The sequence below is a fragment of the Melopsittacus undulatus genome, chromosome 4 (genome assembly GCF_012275295.1).
Source record: "Melopsittacus undulatus isolate bMelUnd1 chromosome 4, bMelUnd1.mat.Z, whole genome shotgun sequence".
Taxonomy (NCBI): Eukaryota; Metazoa; Chordata; class Aves; order Psittaciformes; family Psittaculidae; genus Melopsittacus; species Melopsittacus undulatus.
Window position 1 is genome coordinate 55,283,174 of NC_047530.1, and position 27,640 is coordinate 55,310,813.

At 37.1% G+C, this 27,640-nt stretch overlaps 1 protein-coding gene across 1 annotated transcript in view; it reads left to right on the plus strand.

Annotated features, from left to right (window-relative positions):
• Nucleotides 1-2,627: 2,627 nt before the first annotated feature.
• The window catches only part of INSC (INSC spindle orientation adaptor protein), an 89,690-nt gene continuing 64,677 nt past the window's right edge, over nucleotides 2,628-27,640 (plus strand). Inside the window, exon 1 of the mRNA XM_005153267.2 lies at nucleotides 2,628-2,713. Within this exon, the coding sequence (XP_005153324.1) occupies nucleotides 2,661-2,713 (53 nt within the window). The 5' untranslated portion in view covers nucleotides 2,628-2,660. The remainder of the gene's footprint in view (nucleotides 2,714-27,640) is intronic.

Here is a 27,640-nt window from a genome sequence, read left to right on the forward strand (position 1 = left end):
ATATGACCCTAAGCTTGTTACCGTGTCAGTCACTGGGTCTCCCACCTCTTCTGTAGTCATGGGTTTAGGTGGGCTAGTGTGGCACCTTTCTGTCTCTTGGCAGACTTCCAGGTGCTTGGGAAGAGCATTGCATCATGTTGTCAACAGTAGCCATGGGCTTAAATATTTGAGCTAATATCTAATTGTAGTGTAGGCTGTTTGGTTAAGATACTGGTGCAGCATTTTGTATTTGTTCCTGGAGCATAAGTGACTCCAAGTAGGAGCTGATCTTGTTTTTAAAGGTTCTTGGCCATAATATAAATATGTGTTTTGTGGGAAGGCAGTGAATAAAAAACTGCATTTTTGTCAGATTTCTAATTTATGGGGAACAATGACATGCAATAATCTAATTTATGTCTGTGTACACTGTCACTGGTCACAAGTAATGGAGTACAAGCAGATGTTTTGATTTGTATGAATAGAAGTTGTTAGTAAGCTGGACTAATGGTGAAGTAGCTTGAGTTGCCAGAGGGAAGATGTGATTTTGTGTTGGTAGCATAAGAAGGTAAATCCTGTGCCTGATGCTGAGCAGAAAAAGATAGCTAGTGTCAATGGAGTCTATACTTCTGCAGGCTGAAAGACTATTTTCTCAGTCCTTTACACACTAGGATGTAGGAGAGGAAACTTCATCTTGGAGATTAAGATTTTATGCAGATGTGTTTATCTTTGATTAATGGTATCTTCTCCAAATGAAGACAGCAGTAATCATGATAGTTATTGGAAGTAGCCCATCTTAAGTGTTTTTGATAAAGACAAAAAAGAATCTACTAGTAAAAATAAATGAAGATAGCCTGTTTATTCCAGTTGTTAATGAAATCTCTGCATCATATGATAATGCTTTCAAAAAACCACCAAAATAGTAAGCTTGCTTTTCAGATCTTGATGTGTCATGGGAGCAGAAGGATACATACTAATACCTTCATACTTGGGCATATGAATTTTCAGGCAAAATCTATCAAATATCTGCCATTTTGTTAAATCAGAGAATTCAGTAACACACCACCTTTCTTATCTAAACAGATTCTTCTCACAGATTTCAATATACTGCTTCACAAGATGCATGGCCTAAGATGATTCAGGTTAGCACCACTGCAGAAGTAAGCAGGTGTCTGACAGTGGACAGAGCATATGAATACATCACTTTGGTTGTAACACTTTAATGTACTCAGGACAGTTTGTGAGATCGGGGCAGGGAGAAGGGACAAGAACATACATTAACAATGAGATCAGTTTGCTTGGAGAGACACTGAAGACCAGCTTGTGTCAATTAGGAACAATTTAGAGTGGCAAATATCTTAAATGTTGGCTGACTCAGCTTGCAGAATGTAGACAATAACCAAATGATGGAATTTCAGTAGTGGCTACATCAAAAACATTCTGCCTTAGCTGGTGACACAAACAGCATTGATTTCCTGTGTAAAATATTTTCTTCAAGAGTGAGAGCTGTTGATCTTGGGATTTTCTTTGGATCTGCAAAACCATAATTTTTCCTACCTTTCCTGTCTCTTTTTCCAAATTCATTCATTCATTTCTTAGTTCTTCTTGAGTCATGGATTAAACTTTTTCCTTCAAATGTATCCTATTATTACATTAGTTTTCCTCTAGCCAGGTAGGTGAGTGGGAATGACTTCACTTTTCTCAGTAGAACAAATCCTCCCTGGCTTGTGTTGAGAATATATGTTGATCTATAGTAAGTAAGGCCCTAATGTATGACAGGAGAAATTAAAAGTAGAGGGAGAGAGGTGGCACTTTTTATGTGTGTGTGAAAATGAGGAGCTTCTTCCACCTTTCTTGCTTCTTTTTATGACAATAGTTTGGATGTGTCTCTTAGTTACCAGGTAGAAAGGAAAAGCATGGAAGAAAGATATATAGAGCTTTTCAAACTGATAGAAAAAGAAACTTGTTTAACATGGAAGGACCCCGTACTTCAGTGACTTAGACTTCAAGGGCCTTTCACTAAATGTAGTACTAAATGATCCTGAAATCACATGAGCATACACTTGCTTTCTCTTGCAGTCTTTATCATAATAACCTGAAGAATTACAATCATGCTAATAGTTCAGGTTAATTCAAAATAAATGATGCTAAATAATAACTTAGAAATGTTCAGCCCAGATGGGCATGATCTGTGCAGTAGTTCAGGAAGTTCAGGTATATGTGGACCTTGTGTTGCTTATGTTCTTAATGGCCTTGGTTATCTGTTGGAAATGTGTGGTAGCCTGAGGGAGAGGCTTTTAAATTGTTTATAATGAGCTCCACAGATCAGTAGGAGAATGCTGTCCAGGGTGGCATGGCAGAGGTTTAGATTTGCTATAGGGAAGAAATTCTTTACTGTTAGGGTGGTGAGGCACTGGAATGGGTTGCCCAGGGAAGCTGTGAATGCTCCATCCCTGGCAGTGTTCAAGGCCAGGTTGGACAGAGCCTTGGGTGACATGGTTTAGTATGAGGTGTGTCTGCTCATGGCCGGGGGGTTGGAACCAGATGATCTTAAGGTCCTTTCCAACCCTAACTATTCTATGATTCTATGAAGAGGCCTGAGTTTCCCTGTGTTTACTAAACAAGTGTTTGTTTTCTTTCTAGATTCCAGCTTATGGAGAAGTGCATGTAAGAACAGGATAAATATGGCTTTTAAGGGTGAGGACCACTTAGATTCCCTTCCATTACCAGTTCAGCGGTAAGTGGTGTACTCTGTCATCCAGGCTTGAGTGCTTAAATGTCTCTATGGCTGCAGCTGCACTTTCCTTTGAGAATCCAAATATGCTTAAAACCTCACTTTTAATGTGGAAATCTGGAATGCATTTCTCTAGGCATTTGCAAATTTGCATACCTGAAGTCTGGTAAATTGTGACAGTGAATATGCAGCCATCATTTTAAATGGAGGAACATGTTTGCAGTAGACATATGACTCTATTTACTGGATCAGTTTTCTGTTATGACGGAAATCACCGGAACTTACTGTACTCTGTGAAAACTGCTGAACACTATAAATAAAAATTTCTTTAACCTGGTTGACTTTCTTCAGGTTCAGGTATATGATATTTTATATGATATGAAGCTTATAGTATAATATCTCCAGCCTCTGGTGCCCTGGTGGAACCAGAGACATTGCTGATTCTACTAATCAGCTGTTCTTAAAAATCTGGCTGTTGGTTGGCATCTAGTAGCTGTATCTGCATAGTATATTTTAATTTCAACAAAATGGACATTCCATGTAAAGAAAAAATAATACAATAACCTTTTGCATTCTCATAGAACTACAGACTTCATGTGTGGAACAACTGGTTTTGTGTTGTGTTGTTTGTTTTTTGGTTGGTTATGGGTTGTTTTTTTTTGGGGGGGGGGTGTATGGCTACTGAATGAAGAGATAAAATCAGAAATAGAAAGGATTTAAATTTCAGTCTTTCTCCTAGTCTTTGTTCTTCAGGTCAGGTTTTAACGTTTTATTGTAATTAAGTGGCTGATGACATGCAGTCTCAAAATGAGATGCTTTTCTTCATCGGGAATTTTATATTTCCTCCACCTTTTCCTACCCAAGTCTTCTAGCAGATACCTTAGTAACGCCATTAAGCTCACGGTCAAAGTAAGACTGCATGAGTATATTGCCTTCTGGAGGAAATGCTATGTGGAGGAACATAGTTTGGGGATCCCAGGTGCCAAGGTGCTGTTCATTAGATTACAGCTGTAACTGTAACTGTTCATTAGATTCTAGTCAAAACTTGCTTTGGAAATAAGTGAGTCCTAGCAGTCCTGAATAGCCAAGCATGGAGTGGACTAGAATAAACAGTATGAGGTGTCCCATTATACTTACGAGTTTCATATTTGTTCATGGGATGGAGCTATGGAATATTACTTCAGATGCACATAATAGAGAAGACAGACTAATGACTTTACCATGGAAATGCTTAGGCTAACCCAATAGTCAGATAAAGTGCTAGACATCCAGTTTAATTGCTTGCTTCTCCTGGGTTCCAGAAGCCGAATCCTGGATAAAAAGTCAAAAAAGCTGTTAAAAGCCATCTGCTGTGCCAAGAATATAGGTTGGCAAAAGGGACGGTGAAGTCTCTTATTGTAGTAGAAAACTAGCTGCAAACAGAACTAAAGGCAGTAGGGCCTGTCAATGGCAAGGGTTGATGTGGCAAGTTTTGTGTGCCAATACAAAAAATGGGGAAGTCGACTGCAGACTGGAAATGTGCAGTAGTACACAGCTCTCAAAGGTAAAAGCAACACAGAACTGAAAGCACTGTAGTATGTAAGCTAGAGATTTCTGGAAAAGGAAACTGCCTTCAGGTCAGTTCTACTGCGTTCAGGGAAGCAGAACTCTGCCATACTACATGAGCGAAACCATTTTGCCTTACATCCACTCTGCATTATTATGTATCGTAGCACAAGAAGTGATCTGGAGAAGTGACGTGTAGTACGAACTATATTCTGGCAAACAGTTTGGCTCATCAGGGCAATTCTATATGGTAAAATTCAAAAATAAATAAATACAGTCCCCTACCCCCAAGAAAATATAAAACTCTTATTTTCTACATGTGTTTTGAAAGAGAATCCTTTTGCCTTTTGATGAGGGTTATTTCAGAGAAAGCCCATGCAACAGAATGGGCAGACTGAATTTGTCAGTGGTCACAGGTGTGAAGGCACAGGGAAGGCTGGAACTGAAAATGAGGAAATGTGTTTTTAATCTGATTTTTTTTTTTTTTTCAGAAAGGACATAGTGTGCACTAGATCAATAAAATCCAGGAATTGTACGAAATGCTTTTTTTGATTATTCTTTTTAACACTCAACATAATAGCACTTCCAAAGAAATGGGTTTTATGTGAGATTAAGTTTCTCTGGATTAGATAAAGGTGTGATATGGATCCTATAGTGCTATGTCAGGTTTCAAAATACAAGATGCAAGTATTATATATTTTGATTGATCCTGCAACCAAGCCTAGAATTCCAGTTCATGCTGTTGCTTTTTGTGAGAGGGACTCAAAGGCACGTAATGTTGTGTTCTGTCACAGGGAAAAGTTAACACAAATCCAACTGATGTTAGTCCTGTGCAGCATCACAACCACGTCTTGTTTCATGTTTAGGTTAGTTTGTTTCAGAAGTAGACACATCCCCACAGAATACTTGTCTCCAAAGGAAAAATGTACCATATGTATACAGACTGATTTCAAATGTTTCCACAGCAATTCTAGTCAGTAGTTTCCCTGTCTGTATAAGGAAATTAGAACTGAGGCCTTAAGCCAAATCTCAGTGCTGCAGGAGTTGTTTACGCTCTTCTTCATCCCCAGATTTTGTGGGAATTCACAGCTTGTATTGGAAAGTCTCTAGAGTACTGAGTCACTATTCTGGTGGTTTCCTAATGTACTGAGAGACCTAATTTCTCTAATGGGCACCTAGACTGCTATGGATACGGAATTTAAAACTATACAGTATTTGATGGAGGGGAAAAGAAACCTAACCAAATTATTGCTATAGAAAATTTATTTTCCTGTTTCAAAGAGTTAGGAAATTACGATCGGAGATAGTTTTGTGTCTCAGGAGAGAAAACATTTGGAAATCAGTTTTATAAAATGAATTGATCTAGTTACTCTCCAAAAATGTCAGTAGTCCCGTGCAGAGAGCACTTCTCAGGACCATGAAAATAATGTTGTTGTCAGTGATGGCCAGTTCACTATAGCATGTGTAGTGTGTATATTTTCCTTAGGTATGCATATATATCCACATTCTGCAGTATAGCTATTTCAGTATAGCTTTTGAAAAATGTTGTGACCCTTTCCTCACATCTTTGTATTGGTATTGTTTTTCCATGTCTCTGGTGAATTTTTCCAGGTGTAAAGTCAATGTAGAAGCTGTGTTTCTCTTCTGTCCCTGCGCCTCCTCTTGTATAATAAAAGCTACTTGGCTTTTTTGTTTTCTTTAAGATAAAATTGTAATTTGCTCAGTTACTTTTCACTGTAGTCATGGTTTCTTGTACTTTCTAGATTGTATTGTAAACTAAACATTTGGGGTGCTGAATCAAGTTATTCAGCTAAATAAAAAGTGTTCGTAACAAAGTGAAACAGTACACAGTTTTTTGCTTCTTGGATTACATATTAAGTTCAGTGTGGCAATTGTGAGAAATACAGTATGATGAGGCATTTTCTAAAGAGGAATAAAGTTTTTTTTTTAATGGAAGTTAAGTAAAAAACCACCATAACTGCCACAATAAAAAAAAAAAAAAACAACCCCAAAAAAACACCAAAAAACCAAACCTAAGCCAAAACAAATCAAGCAAACAAAACCAACCTACTAAACAAACAAAAAAAAACAAACACAAAACTTTACTCTTGATGAAAGAACTTGAAATTTGGCCTGTATGTCTTGCAAGTACTCTCAGAAATGAAGTGGGTAGGGGGCAGAGAGAATTTTTCTTCCTGATCTTCAGAAATGCAATGCTGCTGGACTGCTTAATACAGTGTCTAAGCACCCTTAGAGCTTCAAAAATCAATGATGATACTGGTTGTTATGATTTCAACTCACACAAAAAGAGCAGTTCTGATTATTTAAATGTTTGAGAGTTTTTTGATTGTTTATGAAAGGTCAATACTTTGAATATGAGGACCAGGAAGATAAATCCAAGAGGTGTCTATTGTTCCTTTTTCCTGATTTCAATACTATAATTATGTGGTTTTCTGGTATAAGTTTGCATTATCATTGGGATATAGATGAGAATTTTTGCCACTCCTTCAGGTGAAGGTAATGACTCAGAGAAAGACTTTTAAATCTAGGTACTCGTGGTTAAGTCCTTTGTAGCATTTCATCTCTCAGTCTCACTTCCTCAATTGAATACCCCAATGCAGGAAAAGTTTGCCATAAGGAACTTCTGTGGAAGTGGCAAAAATAGTATCCAGGTTTCCCGTCTTCCAGTTTTTAACCAAAAGACAGTTCTTCCTCCTTTTGTTACTTTCTCCCTTTATTTGTTGAACTAAAGATCTGAGTCCTATGAAAGAACAAAATGAATGAGGTCATGCCATGCATATTTATAGCCTTAGATTGTTCTTTCAAAGGTACTATGTATCTGCAGGTGTTGTAATTTTTCTAGAGGATCTGCTTAGGTGTCCCATTATATAAATTAAGATCTATGTGCCCTCTGTCAATAAGAATGTGTTAGAGTATCTATCAGCTCTTAAGAAATCTGACTTCATTCCATTATGTCTTTTGGGGGGTTTGGGTTTTTTTTTCACCTACTTTGTTTGTCCTAAGCTTTTATTATTTCTTGCAGTGCTATTTTTTCATACCTTCATGGAGATCTATTCACCGTGCATGCACACTCAGGTGAAAAGAGCTGTACAAGCTGTAGCAACTATGTGTGATCTGCACACGATGTACGAGATGGAAATTACTGAGGGGAAAAAAGCAAACTGAATCAAGCAAACACAAACCCCTCTCTCTTCTCCCTCAGCCAAGCAAAAAAAACCCCAAAACTCAGAACAAAACCTGGGAGTTGGTGTTTGCCAGTGTTGTACACATAAATCAATACGTTCTCAAAGTTCAGATTTGAAACTTTTTCCCAGAGTAATAATCTGTGTCTCTCTAACATGCAGCAAGAGCAGGGCCTTATAAATTCTGTGAGAAGCCACTCACATAGCTGACACAGAAGCTTAGCAACACACCTATCAATGGCCCTAGAATTAAAGTAGTGTAAGGTACAGAAAGCTAAAGTAGAGGAGCCACCAAATATTTGTGGTATAAAAGTTTGAGATCACTTTGTCTTGGTTATGAGAGAAAATACTTTTCCACAACTGTATTTCTCTGTCTGATTATATGTAAAGACATGGAATTGGTATGTGGAAATTTACAGTGTGTGTGTCCACTTAGATCCAGGGGGATTTGGGGATGACTTGGGGTGGGGTTAAAGAGTGAAGACTTGCAGTAAACGAGAAAAAATTATTGATTGGTTTCAAAGTCCAAGGATAACACTGAAAGATTTAAGGAATCCGTAGTGAGAGAGGACCCAAGCCTTTTATTTTTTCCGTGCAGATGATATGAACTGGAATACCATCTTGTTACAGACTTCAGGGAATTCTGGATGGATTCATATCCAGGATGACCTTGACAAGCAGAGAGGTGGGCCCATGTGAACCTTATGAAGTTCAGCAGTGCCAAGTGTGAGGTCCTGCATGTGCATCAGGACAATCCTAAGCACAGATACAGGTGGGGCATTGAAAAGAGGAAAAGAGGCCTAGAGGAAAGAAGGGGAAGGACTTTTTATGAGGGAGTACAGCAATAGGACATGGTGGTATGGCTTTAGTCTTTCAGAGATTTAAACTAGATATTGAGAGAAAGTTCTTGACTGTGAGGGTGGTGAGGCACTGGAACAAGTTGAATAGAGAAGCTGTGGCTGCCCCATCCTTGGGGGGCTTTGAGCAACCTGTCTAGTGGAAGTTGTCCCTGCCTATGTCAGGGGGGTTGGAGCTAGATGATCTTCAAGGTCCCTTCCAATCCAAACCATTCTATGAATCTATGAATTGTTCAAAATAACTGTCAGCTTTTAAGTAAACCAAAACTTCTAAGTCTACCTCTAGACCTATAGGATACTTCCACCCATGAAATGCTGGGCACCCTGCTCTCTTTCACAATTCTGTTAAGTGCTTTGCTGCTTGTCCAGTGGGGAAAGAAGATTGATTGAAATGATGCTAAAACCTTTATGAAGCTGGAAGAAACGTTATTTGTTTGGGATCAATTAATGTTTTGACACATAATGTTTGCCAAAATTTGAAAGTTGAGACTTGAAATAAAAGAAAGAAACTAAGAATTTTGATATTGCAGAGAACACGATTTACTCGTTTTTCTGCCAAATCAGGATTTACAAACATGGAGAACTTTATGGAAGATATGGACATATAAGATAAAAAATATGGAAGTCTAAAATAGATTACTTTTTTATTATAGAAATTGAATTTCTATTAAAAAAAATCCCAAAACTTAAAAAAATATTCCTAGTAAGGAAGAGGTGTTAAGAAAAAACACCCCCAAACCCCAAAACAACATAAAATAAATAACCCAAACAAAACCAACAACAAAAATCAACCCAAACTCTCAAGCGAATGATTCCTAGCAATGTGACTTCTGTGAATTAACCTGAATAAAGGTTATTCCCTTTTATCTCATTCTGCTCTATTCTTTTTTTAACCATCACTGGGGTTGTTTTTTGTCTTCGTACTTCTTATCTACATGGCTTCTGTACTTTGTTTCCCCTTTTGTTACTAGTGTCTGTCTTCACAACATTTGCCTCTCTTTTCCTTTTTTCTTATAACACTTTGACTCCTCAAGAGTGAGCAATCTATTTGTAAGTGTGCATAACTCTGTGCTTAAGTTCATAAAACATGTTAAAGTACAAGTGCTTTAAATCCTTTGTCTAATCAGTGATTGTAGTTACACTTGTTAGACATCTTCTAAGTGCTGCATGCTTTCTCTTTCATGGTTTCCTACAGTGTCTGCTGCTGATAAGCAAGAGCTTGTTCTGTATTGCTGTTTTTTTTTACCTACATCTGTAAACTTGACTTCCTGTCTGACAACCACTCTGTGTGAAGTAATAGATAACATTTGTATTTTCTGTATGTATTTTAGACTACTTACTGTACATAAATCTTGCCCTGCTGATTTGAATTCTGCCTTCCCTAAACCCCTTTTTGTTTGGAAGATATTGGGAACTCTTGTTACGTCTCTTTTAAAACATCCAGAGAAAGACTGTGTTATTTGTAATACAAGAGCTAGAGCTGTAGAATTCCAGAGTTCAAAGTTCAGTGTGCTTATACGGCTCTCTGAGTTTTTAAAAAACACTTAAGAATGGAATACTTGCTGGGGAATTGAAAGCATTTTTTTGTTCTTTTTTGTTCTTTTTTTCTTTTTCCTTTGAGAAACCTCTTTTTGCAATAACCTGTAGGAACAGAGAGTACTACAAAAGAAAGGAAGGTGTTTTGTCAATAATGCACCTCTGCCAGAATGCCAGGTTTTTCTGAACCTTTTCATTCTGATAGTTTTATCACTGTATGTTCAGTTCTATGACATTCTGTAGAAATATATTATACTACTTTCCAGAGCTATGCTATAAAACGCTTGATGTTCAATTTTAGAAGTCACAAGAGAATTTTGGCTTTTAACCCAAAGGAAATTTGGATTTGTTCATTATAATTGCGAAGTTATGGTTACTTTAAAATGCAGAAAAATTGATGAGTTTAAAAAATCTGTTCAACTGGTCTCACTAGAACTTTTCTCATTAACATTGTAATTTCGTATTTGTGACTTACTGTTAGTTGTGAACTTCTTTAAATGATCAAGCACCATCATTCATCCTGAATCCCTCTTGTCAGGGTCAGTACCATGTTTCATAGCATGTGACACATAGAACAATGGAAGGAGGTCAAGCTAGTGGTCGTATAGTCTATCATAGAAGAAAATTGGCTGATTGTTTTCAGAATTCGTATTTTTGAAATGTGGGAGTCTATAGAAAAGTCTCTTTTTGTGTATTACAGAAATAGCAGTCCCCATCTGCCCAATGAGTATCTTGTGTCTGGGTCTTGGTATCTTTTTCAGAAAGAACCTTTGTGTTAATGTCTTTGAAATAACAGCAATAGAACCAAATTAGTAATCCTGTCGACTTTACACCCTGTGTTTAGCTTTTCTAACCATTTTTCTTATGGCTTTGACTCCATGGTTTGTGCTCCTCTGCAAATTTTCCCTAGTACTAGGCAAGGCCTTTTCAAAGAATTCGTTGTTGTTTGTGCTCTGTTTTCTTTACTTGTTTTTCTGTAGCACATTTCAGAAGAGAAGCTAATCAGGATTACAAATGTTCTACCAGTCCTGTTGGATGTCTGTGCTCTGTTTTCAGAAGAGTCTTGCTAGCTGTTTCTGTGTTTAAGGTTTTATATTGCACATGCGAGTTGTCTTTTATGCTTGTGAATCTAGCAATGTGAATGATGCATTAATTGACACAAATATTTTGATTTCTTCTAGTCTACCAAATGTTTTTACTGTGATTTGATAATTGTCTGCTTGGTGAAGTCTGCTAGTAATGTAGATGGATTTCTGGAAGTTTAGGGTATATTTGCTGAACTATCAGAAGCTCATAGAAATTTTTAATTGTGAAGTGATGATATTGTAACTTTAGTTGTTAAAATTGGAATACTATTTCAGCATTCCCTGCCTGTTATTATAATGACTTACACTTTTGTTGTGGTTTAAACCAAGTCCCCCAACTCCCGGAGAGTTAGGAAGGAGAATCCAAAGAATGTAGCCCCCACGGATTGAGATAAGAACGGTTTAATTGCTAAGGCATAACACAAAACCCCTACTGCCATTTACTACTACAAATAATAATGATACAGCAAACAGCAAGTGAAAAGAATACAACACCCCACCAGCCACCGACCCATAACTCACTCCACCCTGCCCGGCTGAGCACCGCGTGCTCCTTCCTCCATTTTTCTCTAGAGCTCCATCCCTCCAGCCTTCTCTTTCCCAGTATGCATCCTGGGCATCACGTGCTATGGTATGGAATACCTCTTTGGCTAGCCTGGGTCAGGTGTCCTGTCTCTCCTTCCTCCTGGACTCCCCTCCTTCACCTGGCTGGAAAAAAACCTTGAACAAAAACACCCTCAAAACATGCTCAAACCATGACAACTTTATACATGTTATATCATTAATAGTTTTTGGTTCAGTTTTGGCATAATCTGAAGTAAAGTATCTAGATATCTTGTTTATTTGCCAAGAAGACCTCCTAAAACCTACCGTATCAGTTTAATAGCTCCTCTGATTGAGTTGTTATGCAATAATGTTATGTTATATAACAGTTTCAGCTGTAGGTAGCTGGTGATGAAGCCACATTCTTGGCTTCTGTATTGTCTGTGGGTTTCCTGGCATCAAAGAACACTAAGCCTGAACTGCAAGTGTACTCTTTCCAAATCCTATGTATTAACTGTGGGGAAGTGGTATATAAAAGGAACCTTTCCCAGCAACTGTATGGCTAAACAGGAAACATGAGTACAGAGTAAGAAATAGTAGAGCATGACAGGCTCAGAACACTATGATAGCTTGATATGTCTGTGACATATAAGGTAGTAAAAAAAAGAGAGAACCAAGTGGTCCACCTCTTCATGCAACTCAATGAAGGGATCCTAATTTTCAAGGAAGCAGATTCACTGAATGTGCTATGCCCTGTTATGCCTGATGTATGCTTTATGCTATTGCACTGTTGCAGATTGGTAATGTTGAATATCACCTAGCAGCTGCTCTCAGTAAAACTGAAGAATGTTTTTCTGTTCACTAAAACTTTTTCCTTACATGTTATCTTTCCACTGTTTTCATGGTGGTGTTGCCTGGCAGGTGAGTTCAGTAAACTCTTTATAACTGTATCTATGACAGAGGATAATGGTTAATTTTTCATGCCTTATTATTTCAGAGGTGTTTTCCTGCAGTCAGATTTTTAAAAAGATAACTTCATTAAGGATATTTTAATGATCCTACTATGACTTGTCTTCTCAGTTATTTATTTTAGAAATATTAATGTCATACTGTGTTAAATAAAGTATTTGTTGCCTCAGTTCACATTTCCTGAGTATTTCTTCCTTACTTAATTATCTGATCTCTCTTAATCTGGTTCACTGCTGCCTGCGGATGATGGGAGGATCTTGTAATCAGTTGCTCTGTAACCTGTAACGAGCAAATTTATAAAGCCAGCAGAACAATGCTATGACTTTGTAAATGGTTTTTTGCCTTTTTCTCTTTTTGACAAACAGTATCATGATCTTAAGAAATGTGCTGGTCTGACCCCATTTTTAGTCTCATTAAATTTGCTACTGTCTGTTAGAGGCTGGATATCTGAGTTCATACTAACCCTGAGGGATTTGGAATGATGGAGTGAAATGCTTACAGGAGTTTAATATTAAGCTGAAATACAACTGTTAGCAGTACCAGATGTTTCTTTTTGTTTCTTACAGTGTTTTAGAGAATGTGATGAAGCATATAAGTGTGTGCATATGTATATGTTATTTAGGGTAATATGCCTAAAAGACAATAGATACGTAATGTTTTACTTGTGTTTAAAAGAAAAAATAAAAAAGCTTTTGTTATATTGCATGATGCTTTCTTCAGGTTTGGTTTTGTTTTTTTTTAACCTGGCTTTATGTTTAATACCTTATTGTTGAAGTTATTCCAGGGGTACAATGGAAATATAAAAAATATCTATGTTCAGAACCCAGTATTCTGTCCATCTAAAGCTAATAGGAATATTTTTTCACTAACTTAAATAACAGCAAGACTGAACTGAGAATACATATGAGTTAAGAGCAAAACAGGGGAAATCTGAGCAAATTATCAAAGGAAAAGGGAGAAAACCAGGAAAGGTATCAAAGTAGATTGAGATTATTCAGTTGATGGCAAGATTGTTGAAAGCAATCTTTTGGAAATTGCTTGTTCAGTATCATCTGAACTGCCAGAGGAAAAAGATTGTTTTGTTTTGTTTTTCTGCGCTCCCTTCTTTCCCTAAGTGTTTTATTCTCTGAGGGGCTGGCATTGCACTGAGTGTGCTCTGTGCTCAGATGCTGGGTGAGTGGTTGATCTCCGTGACTTTTAAAATGTCTTTCTCTTTCTAAAGTGTGAAGACAGTCCAACTGAGTAAACTGTCACACAGCTGTCCTACTGTAAGAGGGTCATATTTCAAAGTGTGCATTAGACTCAGCACCATTCTACTCTAGTTCCAGTTTCTGCAAATGCAAGCTCCTCAATAGCTGATCAAATTGAGCATTTTTTACTAATTAAACTAACACTTCAATATCAATTTACACACCTCTTCAACTGATCCTACAATCAAAAAACAGAATTTATTTTTTTTTCATTTAATGTCTGCTGTGACATGAGAAACAGGGACCTTGCAAGTCATTTGCAACAGCTCCTTAGTTTATATTGCATAAGCGAATCCTCTACAGCTTACCAACTGAATACTTTTCACACAGGGGGTCTTTAAGCCAGCAGAACACCAGCCTCATAGGACTGTAAGTGCCGTTTAACATCCAAGAGCAGATGTGCCAGAAGACCATGGTGGAAAAAGGCTGCAGACACAGAGCATCACCAATGCTCTGTGTGTGCTGTAAGGACTATGGTAATGGAAGTGAAATCTAAAGCAGACTCACAGTTGCTTTGTCTGCAGTAGGGTCAGAGCTATACTGCAGTTGCATCCACTCTCAGCCTTTGCTAGTGCTAGGTAGGATGAATCAGGCCCAATGTCCTCATGAGGAACTGGAAAATAAAGCTTTACTGCTCTCTTCATAATGGTAGAAGAGTTCAAGCCATTTGTCTCATTACCGTTGTGAACTTTCCAGCATCTAATAATGATACTTCTTCCTGCTTACAAATTAAATTTCTCTGTGTGTGTGTGTGTGTGCACGCTTGTGGAACACACAGAGAAGCTCTTTGCACAATTTTGTTTTTTTCTATTAGAATGTAAGACAGCATTTGTCTATCTGCTTGTTAATTTGACGTAATATGGGGGCATGCATGATATACATTCAGTACACAGTCTATTCATAGTGTAATAGCACAGAAAATTTTATTTCAGTTTGTTCCTCTAGCAAATCTGTGCAGGATCTTGTGTCTCCAGAACGACACTTAAACTGTATTTGGAAGAAATGGAAAGGGCTCCGTATATTTCAAAAACTTGTTGCCATTCTCTTTGTCCTCTCTACTTTCTTTTGTGTGCATTTTTTGAATGATCCGTTCTCTTTGAGGCTTATAACTGTTATTTTTTATAAATAGTAACACTCCCTCATGCTGTCCCCCATTGTGTCTCAAGGAATGCTTTGATGTCACTGCTCTGTTTTGTATACATGATGCTTTTGACAGTGATGCTAGAGATTTTCTCAAAATTGCTGACAAAGGCTACAAAGAAAACCAAAACTATGTGGGGAGGTCACCCCTCCATTTGTATTAGCTTTTTATATACCTGATGTCACTCTTTCTCCCCTAATTCATCTGGACCTCCCTCGGTGTGTGTTTGTACATGGATGTGGTGTTGTAAAAGCGTTCTTGAGTGGAGCACTTACAAAGAAGAGGTGAATCCACCCTCAATATTTTTCATATGCCTCTACACTGATTATCCATTTTATATTCTGAAGAAATACCCTTGGAAAATATGCTCACCTAGACATTGGATCAGGAAAGATAAAACTGATAAGCTGGAACATGCATAATATATCACAAAGGTAATACAGAAATCTTACATGCTTTTTGCAGGTATGTTAACCTTAGCTTTATTCTAACCTACATATAACCTGCAATCACACTTGTGCTGGAGTACAGCAGTACCACTTCTCAGATTAGATCCTGAAGTAATCGGTAACTAGAAGTGAGGTTAGTTATGTTTTATATCTCAGAGCTTTAACAGTGAAAACAACCCATTATCATCAGAGGTCTGTATATATCTCTGCAGCTTGTTAGGACAAGTTTTTGCACTTTCAGCTGATAAATGTGGTACAGATTAGCTAATTTACTATGGTTACATAAGAGAAAACATTAGAATTTTGACATTTTTTTGTGCCAGAAATAGTCGAACTTTTGCATCAAAATGAACACTTCTGCAGTGTTCTCAAGAAATATGAAGATAAGCAGTTGAATGAATCCTATATGCAGACAAAAGATTATTATTTCACATCAGCTTAGGCCTGTGAATAAACCAGAAGGGAAATAAGATGGTGTAGGACCATTTATCACATCTTTGTATTTGTTTCAGAATTCTGATTACAGTTGGCTGAGAAATTTTTTTTCCGTTTGAATATTTCAGATTTCAGAAATATTTATTTCTATGTAAAGATAATGTTTCTTTTCTCTTCCAATCAAGCATCTGAAAACAGCAGAATGAGATCTTCACCTCTCTCAGATATCTTCTATTGCCTAGAAATATCCCTTTAAGTGAGCCAACGTTCAGTGTAAATGCCCTAATGTTTTCTTTATATATATTGATAGGCAAATGCTTCCAGCAGAATCTATTGCATGAGACTAATCTTAGAACAACAAAGAGTTAGCAGATGGAATATGAAGTTAAAATGTGTTAAAGGAATTGCTCTGTGTTCTGAGTCATATTTGTCCTGTTAGTATTCCACAAGTGCTGTGGTTTTAACTAGCATGGGTTGCATATATGTGCACCCTTCATTGACTTCAAGTCTGGTATATAAAACTTTTCTGACAAAAGAAAGGGATGATTAGGGAAAGAGAGAAAAACACAACACCTGCTCAGAAAATGTCTGGCCACTGCTAGATCTGATGTGTCACAGCATTTTGATACTTGGTTTGTAGACCCCCGGATCTAGTATTTTTTTTCTTCTTTTTTTTTTTGTATGAAATATCATGGGATTTGATTTAAACTGTGTGTTTTTACAAGTGAGCATATACATACAATATGGACACAAGTAAGATAATGATTTAATTGGCATATTGCCCTGTCATAGTTTTACTCCTGTTATCACTCGCCATCTTTCCAGGCAGTTGTAATGTGCAGGAAAGATTAGTTCCAGTAAGGCTTTGCTCAATAGAAAATCCAGCCATATACTTAATAGATGAAATGTGCACTAAGACAAAGTGGTATTTCCTGAATACAGGAAAAGGATTCAGTCCCATCCTTCCACAACCCAAGTAGTCTTGAGGATCTCAAGTCTTCAAAACTTCTGAGTTCATGTCAGATGTCTGGAAGGTCTGGAGGTGGGTAAATGGTGGAAATGGTAGAGAAAAGCAAAGATACAAGAATATAGTAAGAATATAATTTCTGTTGTCAATACAGATCTGGCAAAATACAGACAGAATATATTTAATGTTTTCACTGATTCAGTTACGGGAGTAAGTTTGCAGCATGTAGAATTGATTATCCTCCTCCTTTTACATAGAGAATTGAATGTAATTGAGTGTAATTGAATGTAATGGGAAATTCTAGTGAGCTATTATTGTTTATAGTATTGCCCTCTTCACACTGTTGCAAATGCCTCTTTCTTTGACAAGCCTTATTGGTGTTTCTTTTCTACTGTCCATTGGAAATGAGTTGTCTTCACCTTTTGTGCATAGCAGTAGTGAGAGCAGGAAAGCAGGGGCAATTTCTTGTTTGGTTTGGGAGGGGTGGTGGTGGTGATTTATACCAGTTTCATTGGTAACAGAATGGAGGCACCTGTCAGTGCCTTTTGAAGAGCTTATCTATTTAAATTATTAATTTCTGGAGTATTCTGGAGAAAAATTCAGCTGCTTTGATTTTTACGCATAAACTTTAGTCTAATAATTAATGAAACTTTTTGCACCAGGGGGGCACTGGAGAGAGAAAATCCATTTCTCTTTATATTAGAGATGGCCCCAAATGTACAGTTTTGATCCTGTTTCAAGTGTTCAGATTTAGGATCTGGGTTTCAAGGTATTGTTTAAGTCTTTCCAGAAACAGGTGTCAGGTGAAGGGTGGCATCTGAATTGCACAGCGTTCTGCTTGCTGACAGGCTGCCAAATTAGCACTGAGATTCCTGCTTGAATTTTTGTATTAGTTGCAGCTACAGAAAGTGCATTCTGCTTGAGAACTGGTAGACTTTGAGAAACTGTTGAGCATGTGCTTTGAAGATTTTATGAAGTCATGAAAGTCCTTAAGCTAAATTGATTTATTCGTGCACCCTGGAAAACAGTAGAACATAGAAATTGCATAGAAAACTGGATCTACTTATATTTGCTTCTCTATACAGTAAAGTAAGTTATTTCATTTTCTGATTATATGATGGCACCAGGAAAAGATTATTAATCAGACACTTAAGAGCTTTTTTCCTTCCTCTGAAGACTTTACTCTCATAGTAGACTGACAAAGAGGTTAGTCAATGAATAAGCCACTTATTTTTTTGTTTATTAGACACATATTTCCCATTTGTGAAATTCTGTTATCCCATAGTCGTTTGTATGAAGAAAAATTAGTTAAGGCTGGTAGTGATAACAGACTTAATATTATGGAATAGTTTCTTGCTTCCATTTATGATACAATTTCACATCCAATTTGCGTGGTCTACTGTGAGGTATTAAAAAGCATTACAGCAGGACAAAAACCTAGTTCCACTTATCCTTTAATTGTTTTTAATGCAAAATACTGTACTCACATAAAATACCCATTTATTTATGTTTGGTGCCAGAGGCTAATTCACTGAACCTGGGAGGTACTATTGCAAAAACAATGGTGTTCACTACACTTTTTCCCTTCTATTAGCTGTTTTGCAGGTCACTTTCACAGCCAGTAAGAGTTTATTAATGGTAAATAAATAATTAAGAAGGGATATTGACTTATTTTTGTGTAATGATACTAGAATGATTATTTTTCTTTTTTTTGTGTGGAAAACATCATTGTTCTGTTTTTAATGTACTGCAGGAGATTGAGCCTGCAGCCCCTTATGAATCATGGATAACTCATTTGTTCCAGATTCACTGACAGTGACCCAAACCCTGCTCTTGCTAAATGAAGAGGAATAAATAGATATGCTGTTTCATCCTACTCACTAAGAAGGTGGAAAGAGATCTTTTTTTCTGTCTTCCCTTCTTGCCATTACTTGTAGTGTTTTCTCGGTCCCTAAAAAGCCACCTGGTTCTGTCCTCCATGGTATGTAATTCTTTTCACTTGCTCCCTTCTGAAGATGTGATTGACACCTGTGCAATAGGGCTATTGGCAGCAAGATTTGCTCTCTCCTTTGCTCCCCTTTTACATCTGAGATTACCAGAGTTGCTGTGAATAACAGTAAGGTGAAAAGTCCTCGCTAATGAATTATTTCCAAGGAGCAAACAATCTGCAGGGATTCCTAACCCTCTCATCTTTACTTTCACCAGGAAACCAGGCTGTGGTTGTTTCCTCTCCTCATTCATCATTTTGAAGAACCTTCCTGAACTCTTGTCTTTTTCAGGTTTTGGAATCCAATTGCTTTGGATTTTATATTTTAATGAGACTGTTCTACCTCAGGCATTCTTCACAATTCAGCTGTTGTCCCTCATTCAAAAGCAGCTTTATGATGGTAACAGTAACTGCTCATTTCCTTTCTCCTTTTGCTATTTGGTCTTCAGAACTCCTCTCAAGGTTGCTTTGTAAAACTTAGGTTTTTGTCTTTCTCCAGTACATGTGTTATAGTAGTATCTGGAAACTCCAATCAAGATCAGAACACTGTGTGTAATGCTTAGTGCAAAAGCAAGAAAGTGTCACTTGATAGGGTAATCAGAGGAGAGAGAGAGAGTCTAGCAGAAGGATGGCAGGAGGTGACAAAACTTGTCATAATAGGAAAAAGAAGACTGGAGCTCAGATTTTTAAATTTGTACTCAAGGAATCTATCCGTTAGATCACCCTGCTGCTCTGAGAAAAATCATTGTGGCTGGAGGGCCACACAAACTTTAAGTAATACAGAAAATAGAAACCTGGCCATGCAGAGCAAAAAAGCATTCAAATATCTCCTGCATCTGCTTGGCTCAGGGGTCTCTCCCTGGCAGCAAAGCAGTGGATACTTGTGCAGAAATGAAATAGTGGTATCAGCAGAAGGAGGGAAATAGAAACCAGAATTCTGAATTGCATTCAAAAGGCAGGAGTGAAACAGGGTCTCTTCCAATTGGATCAGAGCCTTAGACACAATCTGTTGTGTGTGGGGGATGTAGTGTGTAGAGAAGGAAATGTCATATGTGTATGTGCATACATACACAAGCACACAGTGTGTTATTGTACCCTAATTTGAGTATAAGGAAGGGTCAGATGGACAGATTAACATAGCAGGTCTGTGTTTATTGAATACCCTCTTAAGAGGTGATTTGACTATCTAAGACTCCAGCATGTACTGTCAGTTATGCTTTTTCCAATAAGACTTTCATCCAGAAAAACAATTTGATATATATAAATACTTCTGAATTCAATAACTGAGAAGATCAAAATAAAAGAAGAAATGTTTACTTTGAGTAATTAGTAAGGAGTGGACGTTAAACACTGTCATAATACCCTGACTGAACAAAGAATTTCTAGTACGGACAGGAACTAAGCATTTAGTTTTGACTGTCAAGTGCATGGAAGGAGAAAGAAATGTATCTGAGGGAGAAGCAAAGCATAACTCAGTCTTCAAAAGGCAGAAAAATTACTCAGGTTGCTGAACTTGCTATCAAACTTTTACAGCAATTCCAGGTGGAAAGTAGCAAAACATAGCGCTTATATCTAAGGAGTGAGAGAAGGTAGAATAAGACAGAACTGAAAAGGAAAAGGAAGAAATTCTAGTGAAGAGCTGCAAAAGATTTGGCATTAAGCAGGAAAAAGGGTGACAAAACATGAACCTGCCAAAGACACATTGTACTGAATAATAACTTTGTTTCCCCTGTTTTCCATTTTAATAAAAACATTCAGTGGGGATTATAGATGTAGTAATTTATCAGTAAATAGTGAAAACAATAGCTATTAGGCAAAGGGTAAAATGGGAAAGGGTAATGGCAAAGGTTATTTTTGAAAGCAGACTTCAAGTATTGAAGGGATGAGTAATTGAAATCTCAAGGTTATGCGTTTAGGGGCTGAGAACAAGAACATCTGCAACAATCTGTAGCTCACTCAATGGAAAACAAAATTAGGGGAAGGACCTATGTACACTAGTTGATAATGAGATGACTGTGACTGCATTTGCCAGTAAGTTGTGATGATGGAAGCAGCAAGATTAGTTCTAGACTGTATGAAGTTAAGTTTTTTTTGGAGATAGAGTGTACTAATGTCATTATTCAAGCTACTGTGAGACTTCATTTGCTCTAAAGCACAATACCAAGTCTTTCAGTAAAAAATGAATTTTTCAGCAGCTACAGATCTATCAAGATATTTAGGGCAGGGGAGTCGAAAGAGGCATAGTTTCATAAAAGGAACCTAAAAATTTTTTCATGTTAAGTCTCGCAGAACAGAAGCTGAGAGGATGTGTTTGCTTTCTAGAAATGCATTGGAAGATCAATTCTTATTTTAAAGGAAAGATGAATCCAAATGGTAATGAACTGGCTTTTAAAAACTTTAGATTAGAAATAAGGAACTTTTAACTATTGAAGCAGTACAATTCTAGAATAGCCACTTAATAGAACACTTTTGAGCCCACAATGAATTAGTTTCAGAGTTATCTCTTTTTAAGCCATTTAGGAACACATTATCTGATACAATTGCTTCTGGTATCAGAGAGTGGATTTGATGATGTAAGATTTAATTTTCAGTCCTCTGAAGTATGTAAGCATGTGCATAAATATTGAATTTGTTTGATTAGAAACAGCTTATTTGAATGCTCCTTTTAGGTATTTTTATCAACTCATTCTAGTAATTGTGACACAGTTGCTAGTTTTCATCTTTTTAACTTTTCTGTTGAAGGATTAATGTTCCAATGTGAATTTTAGAAAAGCCAACATCAGGCTATCCTTTTCTTACCCCTTTTTAGACAGTTTTAGCTGGAACAGCCATGCAATAGATGAGACTGAGGGTCCCCAGATTTCTGTACTCTCCTAAGTGATACTGATCTCATAACTCCCTTTAAAATGGTTCTTGCTTCCCTCATTAGGCAATCCAGCTTTACTTAATCAGTAGGGTTAGGACCTTAAATGAGTAAATAGTCAAGGGTGAGAGGCTAATGGTGCTGCTCATAATGCATGTCATAACTCCTTTGAAAATGGCAGAGAGCTGTAGTGTTTGTTATTAAACTAGAAATTAAAGCAGATTCAGAGGAAGAGAAAAAAAAAGTTCAATGAGGCACTGGCACGATTTTCATGGACTCTCATGTTATTCTCTAAATTAGTCCTTGTTTGTGATTGTGAATGAGCATTGCCATAGTCTGTGGCCCCAGATTATTTCCAGTGTTGTTTTTCTTCTCAATTTCATTTCTGTTTTTCCCTGCTAAGTGTATACAAGGACTTATCTCCTACAGCATATTGTTTTTATAAGGCTATGAGGAATATTGTCCTCTGCAATTACAAGTGTAGCCTGAGAATCAAGAAGCAATGAACTAGGATGAACTCTGATTTATCTTGATCATATTCTCTCCTGCTAATGGCCTTGTTGACTTTTCTGTCACACAATGCATGAAACGTACCCAGCTATTTATGGGAGTGAGAACTTTGTGTGTGTTCAGTAATTAGCAATTTAAATTTATGTTGATGATAACATCCCTTCAAGATCATTGACATACTGCAGTTAGCAAGTTGGGCTTGAAAGTAGTAAAAGTGTTCTGAGTAGATCTGCCTTGTGATGTTCCAACAAGCTATGCTGTTCTGCTTGCACTGAACTATATAGAGTCAAAGTCATGGACTATGCCATCATGCCCACAGCTCAGACCTGTCAGCTCTGGTACCTCATTTTCAGGAAAAAAACCCACAAAACAACAAAAGTGTTTCACTTTTTTGCAAGACCCAGGCTGTCATTTGCAAAGAGAACAGGAGTGGAGGGATCTTGCCTTTGCAGCAGTGCTTTAGTGTGTGAATTGCAGAATAGTTCCTCTTTTCAGGACCTAACCTCAGATGAAGGAAATAGCTATTTCATCTGGCTCATCAGAGAATTTGCTTGAGAACTAAGGGAATCTGTTTACTAACTGCAGAACAAATTATCAAGTAACATGCTAAACAAATGAACCAATATCCTTCACAAAGTTTCATCAGCACATTTTTTTAGCTTGATGTATAAGTTTGTTTTGGTTTATGCAGAACACAGAACTGCCCTGTAGTTTGGCAGATTTGGCTAGGTGAGAAATCTCAGCCCAGAGAACATCCAAGCCAGTGTAGCTGATGAGTGCATACTACTGCTGAAATTAACTGGCAGAGGAAAGCAGAGTTTAGGTGATAATCCGTGTCCTGCTGCAAATGGGTTATCTCTGACGTTCAGTTAGTAACTGACTCTCTTACTCATAGGCAGAATGAAATAGGCCAATATTTATTTTTACAGTGCTCCATCACAGAGTCCCACTTGTCAGATTTTATGTTCACCTTCATTTCTAGTTTCACCAGTGGTCAAATGGAAGTTAAAAAAAATATAAGCATGTAAGTAACTCATACCAACACATTTGGGTGAAGGGGTATAGAAGCAGTGGATTTACATTGGCAGTCCCCCACCCCACTTCAGCATGGACTCTCAAGCAGCAGGGTCAATGGGAGAGCAGTTTTTTCCCCCATCTAAATCATATTGTACAAATAGCAGAGTGGCTAAAATTGCCTGCTTCTAAGTCTGGTAGATTCCTCAAGTTGGATGAAGTCCATCAAGTCTCATCTGAGTCCGTAACAGTTAGTACTAAGTCTAAATATGCCAATATCACAGGGTTCAACAAGCTAATTGGTTTTGGAATTTTATAGAATCGTAGAATAGTTAGGGTTAGAAAGGACCTTAAGATCATCTAGTTCCACCCCTCCTGCCATGGGCAGGGACACCTCACACTAAACCATGCCACCCAAGGCTCTGTCCAGCCTGGCCTTGAACACCGCAAATGACGGAGCATTCACAAATTCCCTGGGCACCCATTCCAGTGCCTCACCACCCTAACAGTAAAGAATTTCTTCCTTATAGCCAATCTAAACTTCTCCTGTTTAAGTTTTAACCTGTTACCCCTTGTCCTTTCACTACAGTCCCTAATGAATAGTCCTTCCCCAGCATCCCTATAGCCCCCCTTCAGATACTGGAAGGCTGCTATGAGGTGCTATTTTAGTCTGTTTACTAGTTTAAAATGATGCTAGTAATGCAGTAGTGTTTGTTGCAAGTCAGAATTAATAGTACTATACAAATACAAATGCAATAGACATATTTTAGTTGGTGATAATAGACATTAACATACTGTTTGTTCAGCTTTGCCAGTAAACAGGCATATTAGCAGCCTTATACTGTCATTAACTTGCTGACAACAGGGTTTATTTGGTATTTTCTGCCTTTCTGTCAGGAAATGGTATTCTTTTGCTGCTCTCTTTACCTTCTGTGAACTCAGTACCTTATATGCATGTTAAGACACCTACTGTTTTAGAAATGTAATGTGCCAGGCACAAATTAAAAATCCATAAACATGGTTTGAACTAGTCCTTTTGCTTTCTGGCTATCCCTTTAGTCAACAGGGAAAATGACCTGGCTCTACTTGAACTCTAACCATATAAATAAGATTAATATATACCTTTATCCAAGATTCCACATAAGCTAATCAGCAAGCTTAACTGGTTTCTGATGGTTGCTGTTAGTGTGGTGTTTTGGTTTTCTTGTTTTGCTTTATTGTGTCTTCCTTATGTTCCGTAGTGTGCCAGTAAGTCTGTGATGGTAAAATATTTCCAGACACTTTTAGAGGGGCAACTTTACAGTGAGGATTTCTCAGAAAAATATGAAGATCTGAGAACGTTGGTGCAGCACTTAGCACTAAATGATTTATGTGGCCTTTTAAATAGGTGTAATGAAGCTCTAGTTAATTTACACATCACACCTTATACATTACAACTGTTTATGGTATTTTTACTTTCTATGTCTATAGACATCTATAAGACATTTCTATATTGGTAAATGCATAAGTTTTCACAAAATGCTGTAGCCTGACCACAGATGTTTAGTTCTAAGTTTAGTAGGCTGGTCTTCATTTGTCTCCTTCAACAAGTTGGATGAATGCTTAACAAGGCACAAGCAATTTGTGGTTTTAACATGTTATCTATAGTAGCACTGATTTTGAGGCATCTGGTGGTTTGCGCAACTACATCATCCCAGAATGCAGATGCCAAACTGGTGCTGAAGTTTCAGTAAGTTGCAAGGAGAGGCCATTGTTGGCTTCAGGTCAGGTGAAGAGACCAGTTACTAGAAAAGCAGCAATATTGAAATGTCCCTAGTCAGCAGAAAACTTAATACCTTGTATAAAATACATTTGTATTTTACTTGTCATCTTTGAGTAGCATGCTTGATTACTGAAAATAGTGGTAATGCCTCTATTATTTCTGCTGCATGTCTTTGGGGCTTAAACCTACTCCAAAATTAAATGGAAATTTTAAAGCATAGAAGGGTGGTCAATGCTGACTGATAGAGTTCTGCCTTCCACAATATGCTTCAGAGTATCTGGCTGACCACAGTGCACCTCTCCTTAAGTTATTTTGATAAATATTTCAAGAGAAATTGGTAGACTTAGGCATAATGATCGAGTAATCATTCAAATCAAGCAAATTAAAATACCATTTTAATATAGCCTGTTAACTTTTTTCAAAAACTAAGAATTAATTTGCTTCTTTTCAGTGTTTTCTAAAGGTTTTAAATAGTTCTTGTTAAACCCAGCTTTTGTCCTAGTGGAGCTGGAGTGCTGGTGTTCTACTGGAAGAATGTAAAACCAAGGGGAAAAAAGAACACATTGCTTGCTGCATCAGTTACAAATACCAGATATTCATAGACTTCTATTTCCTTAGGGATTATCTACAAAGCAAGTGTGTTTAAAAATCATGCATCTGATTCCCACCTACCTTAAAGCTGTTCTGTATCTTCAAAGTTAACACTCTAGCTCACTCTATAAATTTTTGCTAAACTCAGCGCAAATATAATATAATGGAGCTACAAGGTTCTTACACTATTATTACTGTGTAAAGCAACTTGAAGATAAATAAGAGCCATCTTTATGTTTCTTCACTAAATCCTTCTACAGAGAGTTCTGCTGTCCATTGTATCAATGTAGAAACTGCCCTGGGTATATTGGGTGCCTATGAATAATTTTTGAAAGATGAATCAGAAAAGAATTAGAGATGATTTATGTTCAAGGAGAGGGTTAAGTCCTTTCAAGAAGTTGTTTGTTGCCAATTAATTACCTACCAGTAATTAGAATAATAAATTTGAGCACAGTTGTAAGACTTGGCATTGACTTTCACTGTAGGCCTAGCTGGAAGCTGTACTAAATACTACCATTAGTATTGGCAATAAATCTGTCAAAATAAGTGAAAATGGATAAAAAGTCTAAGAAACCTTGAAAACATAACTTCATTGAGCAGAAGTCTTTACACTTTATAAATATGACCACTGGAATTATTCACAAGAATTGATCAGCTCAGACTTTGTCACAATGTTACAAAAGATGAAACTTCTGCACTTAGTGAAACTCATTGCTAAAATGGAGGCATAACTCTTTTTCATTGTAACATTTGCAATTTAAAGAAAGAAGTGTATGTAAAGAGTTCCAGGCTGAAAGTCAAACAAATGATCCAGTTGTTAATTCTTCACTTCTGTATTCATGTAGCACCAACATGAGAGAGCACAATCCTTTAGATATCAATCCATCTTGTCTATCCTAAAGATCTTGTCATTCATTAGACTGCTTACGAGATGATAGAAAATATCAAAAAAGAAGAGAAATACTGGTAATGAACTCTGAATATATGTCTCTGTACAGATTTCTTGCAGATTAAAGTAAGTTTTACTTATTGTAAAAAATGGAAGGTAAGTCTCCAGGATGAAATTTGCCTATTGTATAATGTGTGCAGAAATGAGTGTCCGAGGAAACAAGGTTTGAGCATCTTTTGAAGCAATATACTTTTAACATGCTGTTGGTCTGAGCCGGTGACACCAAATCATGTTGTCAAAACACAATTTTTAAGAGACTGTGTTTTTGGCAGGTTCACTAGAATCCAGAGTATTCAAATTTCTAGTTAAACAAATTCAGCTGAGTGCTCTTGAAAACTTCATCAAATATTTTACAACCTCAATTAAAATAGGATGACTTTGAATAAATGCTGGAGACTTTCTTTTGAATTTTTATTTTGCACTGAATTATTTTTATTACTGTTTTACACAAAATGCTCCTTTTATAGTGTAGAGTATAGATAAATTACTTTTTTATCAATATGCCATGACATACTGAATTCAAAAATTCTAACTGGTGGGGAGATATCAGCTATATACACCAGGATCTGCCAGTTACTCAGCTAATTAAACAGAACTGGGAAAAATAACACCAGTGATGCCCCTTACACTTAAACCAATCTTGCTTAATGTATTTAATGATCTGAAAAATAGCCATAATAGCAGGACAACAACACTTCCTGCTAATGCAAAACTGTTCAGGTTAATTTAAAATAAAGTGCAAACACAAAAAATCTCATAATACTGAGTCACTGAAATGTAAAATGTCGGAAGAAACTGTATGTTAAGTACTGCATATGAGGAGGGGAAGTGAACTGAAGAAAAACCTCTCTCATCTGACATACAGAATAGTGAACTTTAAATTATGTATTATCACTCATGAGAAATTCTGAAATAAGCATAAGTAGATTTTCTGGAAAGTAAAAAAGAAACAGCTGTCTGTATAACACTTAAGCAAAACAAAATTAATTTGGGAAATTGTTGGAAAATAGGGACCATGCAGAAAATGTAATTCCAATGTAGAAATCTATAATTTACCTGAATTTTGGATATTGTGTGCATTTCTTGCCATTACATCTGTTGTGGTTTAAACTCTGTTACCCATGCAGTCTCACTCACTCACTACCGCCCTTCCTTCCCCCTGCCCTGCTCCCAGAGGGACGGGGAGGAGAATCAAAAGAATGTAACTCCCACAGGTTGAGATAAGAACAGTCCAGTAACTAAGGTATAACAGAAACCACTACTGCTACCACCAA